Consider the following 16,221-nt stretch of genomic DNA (forward strand, 5'->3'; position numbering starts at 1 on the left):
TTTCCAGTTTTTACCAAATATGAAGTATGTGATAGTTGTCAGGCTCAGTTTATGCTTCTTCAGCTTTAATATGATCTTGCAAGTACGGAAACGGTAAATGTTACTAGGAAAAGAAACCCAGATGAGATGTTAAATCCTAGTTATTTTAACCTCAGAAATTGAGGGTTTATGGTTTAATAATTTTACAATATGCAGGAAGAAGGGAAATACTTCTCATTTCTTCACGCATTTGCTAGAAGGGGCTTTGAGCTTTTAGGGAGCTTTTTACCAAGCAAAGGCTGCGATTTCCTTAGAGATCTTTGTTTCTCCATGACCGAATGGTGATTTACTAGGTGTCCACACCCTTCCTTGCTTTCCCCTGCAGAGGTATTTATTGGATGACTTCCTGAATACTGATTCCAAACTAGGAGGCTAGAATGTTTAACTTCTGTGTCAAAAATAGGGTGGTTTTCAAACACTTTCTGGCCACTTAGAAACTGTCACCATTATCAGAGCCCTTGACCTTTAGGCAGATATAAACCTGATCAGTCAACTTGTAGACTCTGAGCACCGCACTTGTAAGAGATTTTTTTTCATACATCAAATTTGTTTTCTTCTCTTTCAGCGTCAGCTTTATTAGCTGGGTGTAAGATGCATATAAGCACAGATGGAAAAGACGGCCCTTCCTGTACATCTCAAAGACAGGAAAAATGAGACTCCAGAGCAGCAGTGTTCTAGATGTTAATGTTGCTCTTGAGAAAAGAATTCACGATTAATAATTGAGAGAAATGCTTGATATATTGAGCTCTTAGAGATGCATGATGCTCATGAAGCACAGGCTTGAGAAACATTGAAATTTACTTCACACATAAAAAATATTTAATCCAAAGTCGGCCATGGAAAAACTTTTTTCAGGGCATGCTGATTAATATCATGACGGAAGCTAGGACTTGGTGTGTATGACCCGAGAAGCTCTAAATTAGAAGAAACAGTAGAAGGACTTTACAAGGCATTTGTAAGTGACAGAAGTTCTTAAAACATGGGAAAACTAGCCTTTCTTAACATCAGCCTTTGTCTCCACTTTAAAAAATATATTTATAGATTTTATTTTCCTATGAAATCTTTTTTTCTCATCCTTAGAGCAGCCATAGTTGCTGGCATTCTTCTGAGCAGCTCATGGATATTCTCAAGGCCCTTTGCAAGACACGACAAAGAAGCATAGGGGCCAGAGGTATAAACAGATAGACACAAAAGAGCGTAGATGAGGGAAGCCTCATTTGAGAGCGTAAGCACAGTGGTGCATCATAATCTGAAGGTTTCCTGGAAAGCTCTGCTGCTCACACACTCTCTTCCCTACCTGCTAGCTATCTGCCTGACACGGACCTCATCTATACTTCAAAAGTTCCTTTTTTAGCCATGAAGAATTCTTTAAAATACCAAGTACACCTGAAAAGGTGTGATGATTAGTTCACGCTCAGTGGGAGCAAGACGGGCAGAAGTGAGCTAGGACACCTGCCACCCTGCCCACTGAAACGAGGCAGCCACGCCCGGCAGGGGCTTGGTAACACTGCAGAGGAGGCCCTTGTTTCTCTCCTGTTTCCAGTGATGAACAGTGTTCAATTTTTTTTTCTTTTTTTAAAAAAATCTTTCTTCTGTAAGTCTCTTGAATTTCATCTCTAAGTGACTTCCATATAGTATTGCATAATATAACCAGTGGGCTGTAAGAAGCATGAAATATTTACTCTGAAAACACATTTGAATTAAGTGATTATCGCTTCTATTCCCTTGGGAATCTTAGCATCTCCAGGCTCCAGCACCTGCTGAGCTGCTACGATGCCAGTGAACCCGTGTTTCTGGGAGAGCGTTACGGCTATGGCCTGGGCACCGGCGGCTACAGCTACGTCACAGGAGGAGGAGGGTAACTATGAGCATGGCTTTCTGCAGATACTCACAACATTACACTTCCGTTTCCAGGATGCAGAGATGGGTCTGTGGCCATGGGATCTATACTGATACGCAGGTGCTCTGTCAGTGGGAGCTGCTACCATAATAGGAAAGTGAACGTTAAAAAGAACCCACAGTAAAGAATATTTTACTCCTTGAAGAGACAGTAACGTATGTCAGGGAACTTGGTAGAAATGTCCCTTTAGTTGTGAGTGCTTCTAGGCAGCCAGTTATTTTGATAGTCTAAATGCAAAAAATGTTGGATACAGATTTTAATTTCAGAAAATAAGTCATTAGACTTTTTAATTACCCGGTGCTTATAAATCACATTTGGGAAAAGAGTGGTATAGAGGTTTATTATTATTATTATTATTATTTTTTTTTTTTTTTTTTTTTTTTTGCAGTACGCAGGCCTCTCACTGCTGTGGCCTCTCCTGTTGCGGAGCACAGGCTCCGGACGCGCAGGCTCAGCGGCCATGTCTCACGGGCCCAGCCGCTCCGCGGCATGTGGGATCTTCCCGGACTGGGGCACGAACCCTTATCCCCCGCATAGGCAGGCAGACTCTCAACCACTGCACCACCAGGGAAGCCCCTAGAAGTTTAGACTTAAGCAATTAAGTGATATTTCTGTGGGACTTATAGGGTTTAAATAACAGTTAAAAATCAGTGCTTTTATTATTTTTTTTTTGTTTTTGCTTTTTTTTGTTTTTCACTTTTTATTGGGAAACAACTTACAGTATTAGAAAAAATTTCAAACTTACAGAAAGTTGCAAGAATTATGCAAAGAATTCCCATATATCCTTTGTCTAGAAGCCCTATTCAAGTTGGGCAATTGTCCCAATATTTTTTTTTTCTTCACAATGCTGTGTTAGTTTCTGCTTTATAACAAAGTGAATCAGTTATACATATACATCTGTTCCCATATCCCTTCCCTCTTGCATCTCCCTCCCTCCCACCCTCCCTATCCCACCTCTCCAGGCGGTCACAAAGCACTGAGTTGATTTCCCTGTGCTATGTGGCTGTTTCCCACTAGCTATCTACCTTACGTTTGGTGGTGTATATATGTCCATGCCTCTCTCTCGCTTTGTCACAGCTTACCCTTCCCTCTCCCCATATCCTCAAGTCCATTCACAAGTAGGTCTGTGTCTTTATTCCTGTTTTATCCCTAGGTTCTTCATGACATTTTTTTTCTTAAATGCCATATATATGTGTTAGCATATGGTATTTGTCTTTCTCTTTCTGACTTATTCACTCTGTATGACAGACTCTAGGTCCATCCACCTCATTACAAATAGCTCAATTTCGTTTCTTTTTATGGCTGAGTAGTATTCCATTGTATATATGTGCCACATCTTCTTTATCCATTCATCTGATGAGGGACACTTAGGTTGCTTCCATGTCCTGGCTATTGTAAACAGAGCTGCAATGAACATTGTGGTACATGACTCTTTTTGAATTATGGTTTTCTCAGGGTATATGCCCAGTATGGGATTGCTGGGTCGTATGGTAGTTCTATTTGTAGTTTTTTAAGGAACCTCCATACAAAATCAGTGCTTTTAAATAAGCATCTGCCTAATCTCGTATGGGGAAAGATTTTTGATTTGATTTATGTAAGTAAATCAACTGAGCAGTTAGTCTGTTCTATTATGGCTATAGTGTTTGCTATTGGGGTATTTAGGGAGAGTCTTGTCATCCACTCTAGTAATTTAAATCTATTCAGCAGGTTTTTGTTGAATGTCCACTATGTGCTGAGCCACATTCTAGGCACTGGATTATAGACTTCTGAAGGCTAGGACTTTATATTCTTACTTTGCGATCTCCTAGATTAGAACCATTCCTGCTGCAGGACTACAGCTGCGGGGTCATATTCCAGGTGTTCTGGTTTGCTCTGGCCCATTCAGTGGTGACGGCAGCATTGTTACGGAGGTGACCCCTTCCTAGTGATGACCAGGCCGGGGCAGGAGTACTGATCTTTGTTGATCCAGTGCTAAGGTTGGTCCTCCATTAGCAATAGGAGACAGAGGTCCACAGAGGCCTTTGAGAAGACACTAAAGCGTAAAGCCAAGGCGTATTGAGCTCATCCTCGTTAAAAGGTTCACACTCTTTGCAGGCTTACGGTGATGCATTCGTTTCCTGGGTGAGGTGCTGGTGCCCATTAAGCCAGAGCTTTCCCCTTTTGTAAACAGCCCGGTTCTTTGTACTGGGGGTTGTATGTTTTGTAGCAGGAAGGTGTTAATCCTTTGAACCCGGCAGGAACAGCCACAGCCTCCTGGTCTCCCTGCCCGTCGTCGTCCTCCGCGCCGCAGTCACACAGCTTCTCTGAAAGCACCTGGTCCTCTCGCTCCCCTGCTCGGGGGCCTGCACTGCCTCCCCGTGGATTTCAGTGCGAACTCTTTCCTACTTTTGTCATTTGACTAGGAGATAATCGTTCAGATGTCAACCAGAGTCACGTTGATCTGGATCAGGCCTCAATTTTAACCACCTCTTGTTGGCCTAATTCCCAGCCTTCCCGGGTGCCCCTGAGGCCGTGGAGCTAAAGTCTTCAGCGGTCTTTCCTTCTGCCTTCCCACCCCCAGACCCACTTTGCCCGCTTGCTGCTCCCCCGGGCAGGGCTCCTCCCTGGAAGCACCTAGGCGTCATGTCATCCATCTCTTCAACAGTTTTATAGGTTAATGCGATTTTTATTTTATTTGGATTTTTCTTTGCGTCACCAGGGGAGTGAAGGTCTTTCACATCCTTTTATAACCGCTTGTTGCCGTTAGAATATAAGCCCAGATTCCTCACTGAGGCTTACCAGGCCTCCTGTGATCTTGGCAGATGCTGTCTTACCTTCTTAGCCTCATTTATCTGCACCCTCATCTTAAAAGAATTTGTGCTGAACCTGTTTCAGTTCCTCAGAGGCACTATGTTTTTAACTCCTCCGCTCAGATACGGCGTCTGCTGGTCTGTACACAGCACTGTCCCTCACCCCAGCCTCCTGCCTGTCACCTGGCCAATCCTCCTCCTTCATTTGGACTTGATAGCGCTATCAGTTACTTATTCCCGGAAGCCTCAGCCTAGTCCAGCCCCTGAAATCTGGGTTTGATGCCTTTCTAATACACTTTCATAGCATATTATACAAACCTTTATCATCTAATTGCCTATTTACTTTTCTGTTTTCCACCCAGATTATGAATTATTTGAAGGCAGCACCTGAGTCTCCTTTCCCATTCCATTCCCCCTTCCTAGCATGGGGACTCATTTTTTACAGGATACAAGGGATAAATGAATAAATAGATGCGTGAACACTGGTACTAATCATTACATGACTAACATTGACCAGTGTAATATTCTGTTCTTAGTAGCACTTTACAAAGATGCAGAAACATTCTTCATGAGATTGTCTTATATCTACCATTGATAAAAGCTACAGACATAATAGTTTCTTTAACATTACAAGAGACTTTTCTGGTGATCTAGCTTAAGAATCAGCTTTTTTTTATCAGCAAGTCAGGATCAACTAATGGATGGTAAAACCAATTAATGGATCATACCGTCATTTAAAAATAATGAAATTCAGAATGGAATAGAATAACAGATATATCACGTACATCACATGTAGTAAGAGTATTATTGTTTTGTGATATTTTTCCAGTTTTTGTACACCTACACACACATACACAAAACATAAATGGTTACATATGAACTGTGTTTCTTCTTTTCTCACTGTGTTATAGTCAAATAAGTTTTTGAAAACCATTGCCTTAAATCACCCCTCTTAAACCCCACTTATCAGAGCTAACCCAGGAGTGTGGACTCCAGGGATTTATGTGTAGGTACTCTGTATTGTTTGGAAAATGAGACCTTTGTACTATTTGAATCCAAGTGTCCGTTTTCCGCTTTGTTGCTTACTTCTTGAAAGTTTGGGTATTTGGAGGCAATTAGTTGAATAACTATTTTCTTTTTTGAAAATACTTCCTTACATATATTTGGGTAGGAAGCTGTGGTCAGGATGAAGAGGCCCTGGCAGTGTTGCCCAAAGAGACAGCTGTGACCTGTGTTCATCTGCTAGGAGTCCAGGGGGGCAGGCCCGTTTCTGACGATGCAGTTTATCTTCTGTACGTGGTGTGTGTTTGTCGGTTTGTTGCTACGCTGCATGGCTGTTCTTGATTTGCAGGTATTCCCTTGGGCAAATCCCTGCCTCATTTCAGTTTTTCTTATTTTTAAACTTAGTATATTGTATATTAAAGGAAGTCATATTATTAGTCTTACAGCCTTTCAACATGTTTTTTATTAACATTCTTTTAATTTTTTTAATTGATGTGTAGTTGATTTACAGTGTTGTGTTAATTTCTGCTGTACAGCAAAGTGACTCAGCTATACACATATATACATTCTCTTTTTATATTCTTTTCCATTATGGTTTATCCCAGGAGACTGGATATAGTTCCTGTGCTATACAGGAGGACCTTGTTGTTTAGCCATTCTAAATGTAAGAGTTTGCATCTGCTAATCCCAAACTCCCAGTCCATCCCTCTCCTTCCCCCCGCCCCCTTGGCAAACACAAGTCTATTCTCTATGTCTGTGAGTCCGTTTCTGTTTTGTAGATAGGTTCATTTGTTCCATATTTTAGATTCCACATATAAGTGATATCATAAGGTATTTGTCTTTTTCTGACTTCACTTAGTATGGTAATCTCTAGTTGCATTCATGTTGCTACAAATGGCATTATTGTTTTTTTATGGCTGAGTAGTATTCCATTGTATATATGTACCACATCTTCTTTATCCATTCATCTGTCGATGGACATTTTAGTTGTTTCCATGTCTTGGCTATTGTGAATAGTGCTGCTATGAACATAGGGGTGCATGTATCTTTTTGAATTATAGTTTTGTCTGGGTATATGCCCAGGAGTAGGACTCCTGGGTCATATGGTAACTCTGTTTTTAGGTTTCTGAGGAACCTCCATACTGTTTTCCATAGTGGCTACACCAACTTACATTCCCACCAACAGTGCAAGAGGGTTCCCTTTTCTCCACACCCTCTCCAGCATTTGCTATTTGTAGACTTTTTAATGATGGCCATTCCGACCGGTGTGAGGTGGTACCTCATTGTAGTTTTGATTTGCATTTCTCTAATAGTGATGTTGAGCATCTTCTCCTGTGCCTACTGGCCATCTGTATGTCTTCTTTGCAGAAATGTCTATTAAGGTCTTCTGCCCATTTTTCGATTGGGTTGTTTTTCTTGTTGTTGAGTTTTGTGAGCTGTTTGTATATTTTGGAGATTAAGCCCTTGTCGGTTGCATCATTTGCAAATATTTTCTCCCATTCTGTAGGTTGTCTTTTCATTTTTTTTTATGGTTTCCTTTGTTGTGCAAAAGCTTGTAAGTTTGACTAGGTCTCATTTGTTTATTTTTGCTTTTATTTCTATTGCCTTGGGAGACTGACCTAAGAAAACACTGGTGCAATTTATGTCAGAGAATATTTTGCCTGTGTTTTCTTCTAGGAGTTTTATGGTGTCATGTCTTACGTTTTAAGTCTTTAAGCCATTTTAAGGTTTGTTTTTTGTGTGTGTGCATGGTGTGAGGGTGTGTTCTAATAACTTCATTGATTTATATGCAGCTGTCCAACTTTCCCAGCACCACTTGCTGAAGAGACTGGGAAACACATTTTCATATGTTTTTCCCATTTTATATTCTTGTCTCCTTTGTTGAAGATTAATTGACTGTAGGTGTGTGGGTTTATTTCTGGGCTCTCTGTTCCGTTCCATTGATCCGTATGTCTGTTTTTGTACCAATACCACACTGTTTTGATTACTGTAGCTTTGTAGTAGTGTCTGAAGCCTGGGAGAGTTATACCTCCTGGTTTGTTTTTTCCCCCCCTCAGGATTGCTTTGGCAATTCTGTTTTTTTTTTTTTTTTTTTTTTTGCGGTAGGCAGGCTTCTCACTGTTGTAGCCTCCCCGTTGCATAGCACAGGCTCTGGACACGCAGGCTCAGCGGCCATGGCACATGGGCCCAGCCACTGTGCAGCATGTGGGAGCTTCCCGGACTGGGGCATGAACCTGTGTCCTCTGCATCAACAGGTGGACTCTCAACCACTGCGCCACCAGGGAAGCCCTTTCTTTTTTTTTTTTTTTTGGTTTTATGTAAATTTTTGGATTATTCTAGTTCTGTGAAAAATGTCATGGGTAATTTGATAGGGATTTCATTAAATCTGTTGATTGCTTTGGGTAGTATTGCCATTTTAACAAGCATGGGATATCTTTCCATTTCTTTGAATCCTCTTTAACTTCCTTTATTAATGTTTTATAATTCTCAGCATATAAGTCTTTCACCTTCTTGGTCAGGTTTATTCCCAGGTGTTTTATTTTTTTGGTGTAATTTTAAAAGATATTGGTTTGTTTTTATTTTTACATTCCCTTCCTGATATTTCATTGTTAGTGTAAAGAAATGCAACCAATTTCTGAATGTTAATCTTGTATCCTGCTACTTTGCTGAATTCATTTATTAGACCTAGCTGTATTTGTGTGGAGTCCTTAGGGTTTTCTATATATGGTATCATGTCCTTTGCATATAGTGACAATTTTACCTCTTCCCTTCCAATTTGGATACCTTTTATTTATTTTTCTTGTCTGATAGCTGTGGCTGGGACTTCCAATACTATGTTGAATAGAAGTGGTGAGAGTGGACATCCTTGTCTTGTTCCAGATTTTAGCAGGAAGGCTTTCAGCCTTTCACTGTTGAGTATTATATTGGCTGTGGGTTTGTCATAAATGGCCTTTATTATGTTGAGATATGTTCCCTCTATACCCACTTTGGTAAGAGCTTTTATCATGAATGGATGTTGAATTTTGTCAAATGCTTTTTCTGCATCTAGTGAGATATCATGTGGTGTTTTACTTTTCTTTTGTTTATGTGGTGTATTACATTGATTAATTTGCATATGTTGAACCATCCTTGTGAACTTGGGATGAATCCCACTTGGTCATGGTGTATGATCTTTTTTATGTGTTGTTGGATTCAGTTTGCTAACATTTTGTTGAGAATTTTTGCATCTATATTCATCAAAGATACTGGCCTGTAATTTTCTTTTCTGGTGCTGTCTGTCTGGTTTTGGTATTAGGGTGATGGTGGCTTCATAGAATGTTTTTGGGAGTGTTCTCGCCTCTGCAATCTTTTGGAAGAGTTTGAGAAGGATCAGTTTAAGTTATTTGTGTGTTTTGTAGAATTTGCCCGTGACACTATCTTGTCCTGGACTTTTGTTTGTAGGGAGTTTTAAAAAAATTTTTATTACAGATTCTATTTCACTTCTAGTGATGGGTCTGTTCAAATTATCTATTTCTTCTTGCTTCAGTTTTGGTGGGCTGTATGTTTCTAGAAAGTTGTCCATTTCTTCTAGGTTGTCAAATTTGTTGGCATATAATTGTTCATAGTATTCCCTTATGGTTTTTTGTATTTCTGTGGTATCGGTTGAGATGGCTCCCTTTTCATTTCTTTTTATTTGGTTTCTGTCTCTTTTCTTCTTGGTGAGCCTGACCAGAGGTTTGTCAATTTTGTTTACCCTTTCAAAGAACCAGCTCTTGGTTTTATTGATCAACATCTTTTTAATATTTAAAAGTTGGCAGAACAGACATACTGTGCTGTAACTGGTAATTTTTCTTTTGGGGGGTGGGGGGTTGGGTAGAGCAGGCCAAAATGAAAGGCTTTCTTTTTCGTTCTACTGGATGCTGGCAGAAGAGAAGCATTTTAATTCAAACAGGGTTTAAGAGGACGAGATGCCCACTGTGATTGGGACAATTAGTTACCTATGAAACTTTCCTTGACAGGGCATCAGGCAGACACTTTAAGGGAAATGTCTGTTTATGGTGAACCCATGTCCCCTCACACAGGCTCTTTCCTGGGATTGGTCAGTAGAGCAGGAATTTGGCTCAGCACGTAGGTGTGAGTCCCTGAGTCCCTGATAGACACTAGATTTTTAAGAGAGAGGCAGTTTACGGTGAGTTTTCAGACTTGCAGTTTTCCCTGTTATATAGCTCATAGGCACTTTTTTTTTTTTCGTCTTGTACGGTCATATTTCCTTGTATCACCTTAAGTAAAGAGCTTCCTTTTCCTCCTGTTTGGTCATATTCCATCCAGTCTTCTGACATCTCAGCACGGGCAGGGAGTGACTTCCGTGTCGCTGCATCACCAGCCGTGGTCACTGGTGTTCGTTATATGGCACTGAACTGAGCCCAGCTGAGCAGGAATCGACATGCTTGCGTCAGGGATCGTGTTCTGTCCTCTTTCCTTCCCGACTAGACTGATTCATAGAACTCTCCCTCCCTGGGGAACAGCTTTGCAAAGGCAGCTTTGTTCTCACTTGTTGGATCATTAGACTTTTACTAAGGGCTTACTGTATGTGAGACCCTGTATTTGGCTACGGGAATATATGGATAAATTTTAGATAGTTTTGCCTTCAAGAAAGTTGTTGCTTGTTGGGAATGAACTTGTGAACCATATCAGCCCTATCAGCTATTGGGTTATTCATGATATGAGAAGATCCATTACTACTCTAGGACCAGAAGGGAAAGCAGAAACCAAGCTATATTTTTTAGAAGAGGAGAATTTATTGCAGGAACTTGGTACAGATGTATTGGAAAGGGCCAGAGGAATAAGGAGGAGCAGGTGGCTTTACCCAGAGCTCAGTAACTATAGGAAGCTCTGTTGCCTCTGAGATTGAAGGAGCAAAGGGTGCTGGTTTCTGGGGCCTATTGGTGCGGGTTGCTGTGGCCGCTGCTACTGTCGGGTTAACAGCACTGCATCTGGGGCAGACCTGGGATGGGCTCCAGGTCACCGCTGCTTTGGGACCATCACCGACGCTCTGCCATCCCATGCCGGCTGTGCTGGAGCCTGTGGCTACCCACGCCCCATCACCTGCCTCTGCCACAGAGGCCACCAGAGCCAGAAGCAGATGGCCTCCCCCAGTACTGGCCCCTTTATCGTCAGGACGAAGCCAGGACCCATCTGGCCAGGGAGTCTGGAAAATATTGTAGAGTTTCTAGCCTCCTGCAATGCTGAGGAGAGCACAGAAAGGTGGGGATGGCTGTGAGTTCCACCAGAAAGTACCCAATGTATCTATCTGGTCAAGCAGCGTCTTAGCACTATTTGAGGCAAATCAATCTCTTTCTCCCTCTCTCTTTTTTTCCTCTCTTTCTCGAAATTACCTTAAGGAAGCTTCGGTGAACTGGAATCACTTGGACCATGCATGGTTTTTTTCAATTAGATTTGATGTCATTGTCAGTCATCACCTGTGTAACTGAGGTACCTAGTATTTCTGGGCCCATCTACCTGCTGGGAATGTTGGCGGATTTTGTTACTGATCTCATCGAGTGTGTAAACTTAAGAACTATTCTAATTTTCCAGTGACATACTAGAAAAAGAACACTGCCAAGTGTTAGTGTATAGGATATATATAAAGAAATAAAATTACCTGATAGGCAAACATATTAAAAGTGCTTTTCCTTTCATAGAAACACAGAAACATCTTCCTCAGAATAACAAATATAAAACACTGCTGATGTCAACATCTTTATCAGAAATGTGGCTCTGAACTCTGTTCCCTTATACAGATTGCTGGTTGTGGGGCTAACCGCCTTCTCTGTCTGCTCTGGCTTCCCCCAGGATGGTCTTCAGCAGAGAGGCAACCAGGAGACTTCTCGCCAGCAAGTGCCGTTGCTACAGCAATGACGCTCCCGATGATATGGTCCTGGGGATGTGCTTTAGTGGGTTAGGAGTCCCTGTGACACACAGCCCTCTCTTCCATCAGGTGAGGAAAATGTTTTTATTCCTACCTCAGAGGGGGAGAGGGGGGTTTCTTCTCACTTGAAGGTACTACTGCTTTCCCTTCACCTGTTCTTCTGGAAACAGTCTTAAGAACTGTGTGGACAGGCTCCGGGGGGAAATCCTTAACAGACCTCTTTGTCCAGAGGGTTGATGCTGTACCAGGTACAGCATGAAGATGGAACGCAGAAACATCTAGAAAATGAAATGGGGTTTGACCAGCATCCTTGCATGTAGGCTCAGGTAAAAGCTGTTCTTTTTTTTTTTCTTTGAGTTAAAAAAAAATTGATGGTATTTAAAAATTACCAGATGCTATTGAAAAATATACAGGACTGACCTAACGTTGTCCCGCTAGCCACCAAGTGTTTGCAGTTCTACACTGTCCTCAGTCCTTACACTGTCTATTGGGCTTTCTCCCCTTTGGTTGCTATTAAACTGACAGGCTAAACTTAATTAAATTTCAGTATACTATCTGAATAAGCATATACTCTGGGGGTTATAGAAGAGATGAGATGATGTTTACCAGGGGTGGTTGGTGCTAATAGTTTCACCATCCTGCAGTGTGGGGTAAGAAGGGAATCCTTTTTTTTTTTTTTTTTTTTTTTTCCGTACCCGGGCCTCTCACTGTTGTGGCCTCTCCCGTTGCGGAGCACAGGCTCCGGACGCGCAGGCTCAGCGGCCATGGCTCACGGGCCCAGCCGCTCCGCGGCATATGGGAGCCTCCCAGACCGGGGCATGAACCCGTGTCCCCTGCATCGGCAGGCGGACTCTCAACCACTGCGCCACCAGGGAGGCCCCAAGAAGGGAATCCTTTTGCAACCTTTTTAGTAGTTTCTTTTTTGAAGAATTGGGTTAGTGAGTATTCTGATCAGTGACTATTCTGATGCTGTAAGAATAACAGCAGATATATTTGCACTAAAAATAACCAGAGCCCACATTCACTTAATGCTCTCCTTTAAGAAATCCAAAGCTTTTTGAAATCTGAATGCATAGGTATCTTAAGTGCCCTCCCTTACACTGAAAATACAGTCCTCGTGCTTTATTTAGTAACCAGCAGCAAGCGCTATTATAGCTATACAGAGAATTGGGCATGACAGAAATAGCACTATAGGGGATCACTTGAACAAGGCAAAGAAAGTGCTTGCATTACCAGGAAAGGCAGAGTCCATTTCTGCATTCTTGAGGACTGCAAGGAAAGATAAAGATAGACCTTTATAAGAGGAAATGTATGCGAAACCTCCCTCCTGGTACTAGTCAGAAGGTACTTTGCCATGTTTTAAAACCTTGAGCCTATGCGTGGTATTACAGGACTTAGAAAAGCAAGTTATTCTCTCTCTCCCTGTATCTCATAATGTTTCACTCACAGAAAGGAAGGGTAATGAAAACTGTTGGTGTATAAGGGAAATAATTTATCACTGTTACTATCATAGTCTTAGGTTCTTATTTATTTTATTATTTATTTATTTCTGGCTGAGTTGGGTCTTCGTTGTCGCGCGCGGGCTTTCTCTAGTTGCGGCGAGCAGCGGCTACTCTTCGTTGCAGTGTGTGGGCTTCTCATCGCAGTGGCTTTTCTTGTTGAAGAGCACGGGCTCTAGGCCTGTGGGCTTCAGCAGTTGTGGCGCATGGGCTTAGTTGCTCCACGGCATGTGGGATCTTTCCAGGCCAGGGCTCGAACCCGTCTCCCCTGCGTTGGCAGGTGGATTCTTAACCACTGCACCAAGCAGCCTTTTTCACTTAGGGAAGAATACGTTACTAAATGAAATGATAAGGAGAAAAGAAAGAAGGAAAATAATCCTTATGTAAAATCCTTTGAAGATAATTTAAATTTTTTTTAATTGTTGTTTCCCATATTTTAAAACTCTTGATTTCTCTAATTCACATAATAAATTTAAAACCTTTCCAAAGTCATAAAGTATGCTCAGAATGTATCCTCCCCAACAGACACTGCTTTATCTTCTAATTTTTAAGCCTCGTTTAAGAGTTTGCTCTGATTTGGACATTACTTTCCATTTGTAATGTTTGAACACTGGTCCAAACAGTGTATTTGTTCATATTGAGAAAGAGATAAAATCTAGGATTCCTGGTAAGTTAGAGCAGGCATTTGGAAACAAGCTCAGATACAAAGTTGCCTGGGCCACATTTCTTCTCCTTTTAGTCAGGGAAGGTTATTGTGAAATCACAGGTTCAGAAGGAAGCCTCAAGGAATGTCTAGTATATCCCTCTGTTCAAAACAAAGTATCTAGCACATGTGGTTTTCTGCTCTTCCAAAATTATATGCTACTAATGGGTATGGCAGTGTGCAATAGTCAGTGAATCCTCTGCACAAAATTGTCAAAATAACTATTTCAGGAATCTGGAAGTCAACCAAAAAGCACTGAGAAGCATTAATTCCTGAAAAACTACTGTAGTTCTGGGTAAGAGCAACAGAGTCTGAGGCCTTTCTGCCTGAAATCCCCACAGGCTACCCACCTTCCATCCCAGCTTGGTTGGAGAGAGCAGGAGTAGTTCACCAGTATGGGCCTGGCTGGAAAAAACAACAGGTTTGCTGTCAGAGGGGGTGGACTTGATTTGTGGGAGAGATGAAAATCCACAGGTATGTCAGCTAAAATTGTCAAATTTGGGTAGGAAACAAACAAAAACCTGCATCTTCACTGGCCCGAGGTTGCAGTCTCAGTTACGGTGAAGGGATTATTGGTCAGAAGTTTCATACCTAATAAATACCCTGGAACTAAGAGAGCATAGCAGGGCTAGAGAAGCTGGCCACAACTCTCTGGCCCACTGGGGAACTATGTGCATGCACATGGGACAGTGGATGAAAGTAATTAACAAGCCAAGGCATGTTTGAAAACCCACTGAAGCTTTGAATGTCCTTTCCAATCCACACACAGATGGAAGCTTTATGGGCTTGAGACGTTTGAGCACAATCTCTGCCTATATTACAAACTAACTACTAAGTTATTCAGGCACAGGAGTGACTTCTAGAAAGTCATCCTAAAGAATAAAAATAAGAACTAAAACTTGGGAAACTAGCAGCCACACACTCTAGGGAGAAAGATTCCACAGTGTAAGTTCAGGCAAATTAGTTTTTAAAAAAGAGTAGTAAACAGATTTGTGAGTTGCTATAATAATACATTATTTAAAAATAACCAGTTTCCAGTCAATTACTATGAAACATGCAAAGCAACACTGAACTCAGGGAAAAAATGTAGTCAACGGAAATGGACTCTGATCAACAGAAATGGACTCTGAATGGGACCAGATGTTGGGTTTGACAGACAAAGACTTCAAAGCAGCTAATAATAATAAAAAAAAACTATATTCACAGAATTAAAGGAAACTGTAGTCAAAGGAAAATATGATTACATTAACTCAACAAATGGCAAGTCTTAATAGAACAATAGAAACTATGATAAAGAACCAAATGAAAATTCTATAGTTGTAAAACCCAATAAAAGAAATGAGAAATTATCTAAATGGACATAACAGTAGATTTGAGATGGCAAAAGAAACAATCAGTACATTTGAAGGCCGATCAATAGAAATTACCTAATCCAAAGAACAGAAAAAAGACTGAAGAAAAATGAACACAGCCTCAAAGACAAGTGGTAAAACAAAGTATACCAACATACATTTAATGGGGGTCCTTTTTAAAAAGAGAAGGGGGAAAGAAAGGGACAAAGACAATTTTTTTGAAGAAATACATTTTCTCAAAAATGTAATGAGAAACAATCTATTGATCTGAGAAACTCAACAAGGCCCAAGTAGGATAATCAGGAAAAGAATCACACATGAACATGTTATAGTCAAATCATTGAAAAACAATGACAAAGGGAAAATCTTAAAAGCAACAAAAAACGTAATGAAAATGGAAATTAAAATGTTACTGGCTGATTTCTCATTCGAAAGAAGAGGCCTGAAGGCAGAAAGAAAAAAAGAAAGTTAACCAGAAATTCTATATCCAGTAAAACTATCCTTCCCAAATGGAAGTGGAATAAAGACATTCCCAGATAAACAAAAAGTGAGAGAATTCTTTGCTAACAGACCTTCCCTTAAAAAAACTAAAGAAAATTCTTTGGGCTGAAAGAAAATGGCACCATGTGGTACCTGGAATATATAGGAAGGAATTAAGTACGCTGGAAAGACTATGTATATACATGTTTGTGTGTATATATACACATATGTGTGTATATAAGAGGAAAACGTGTCTGTGTATGAACATAAAATATATGGATGTGTATATATACATACAGATTTTTTCTCCTAATTTCTTTCACAAGATTGTTTAAAACAATATAACTCTATATTGTTGACTTTATAACAGATAAATGCAATATATATGATGACAGTAGAACAAAGGCAGGGGAAAGAAGTGGAGCTTTATTGGGACAAGGTTAATTTTGTTGGAGTTAAGTCAGTATTAACCAATAAGTTAAAGATACATGTTATCCCTAGAGAAACCTTTAAGAAAGTAACTTTTTTGATGTTTTAGCTATATTTTTT

At 40.7% G+C, this 16,221-nt stretch overlaps 1 protein-coding gene across 5 annotated transcripts in view; it reads left to right on the top strand.

The window, feature by feature from the left end:
* B3GLCT (beta 3-glucosyltransferase) overlaps positions 1–16,221 on the top strand; it is a 112,482-nt gene that overhangs the window by 90,220 nt on the left and 6,041 nt on the right. For 2 of the 5 annotated variants that reach the window (XM_082602276.1, XM_082602274.1), the window contains 2 exons: positions 1,778–1,897; positions 11,563–11,707. In XM_082602276.1, the coding sequence (XP_082458402.1) occupies positions 1,778–1,897; positions 11,563–11,707 (265 nt within the window). Of the gene's footprint in view, positions 1–1,777; positions 1,898–11,562; positions 11,708–11,867; positions 11,947–14,070; positions 14,136–16,221 lie in introns of those variants that run through there. The other 3 variants (XM_082602277.1, XM_082602278.1, XM_082602275.1) reach the window with 3 other exon arrangements.

This window comes from Mesoplodon mirus (assembly GCF_964341445.2).
Source record: "Mesoplodon mirus genome assembly, chromosome: 17".
NCBI classification, from domain to species: domain Eukaryota; kingdom Metazoa; phylum Chordata; class Mammalia; order Artiodactyla; family Ziphiidae; genus Mesoplodon; species Mesoplodon mirus.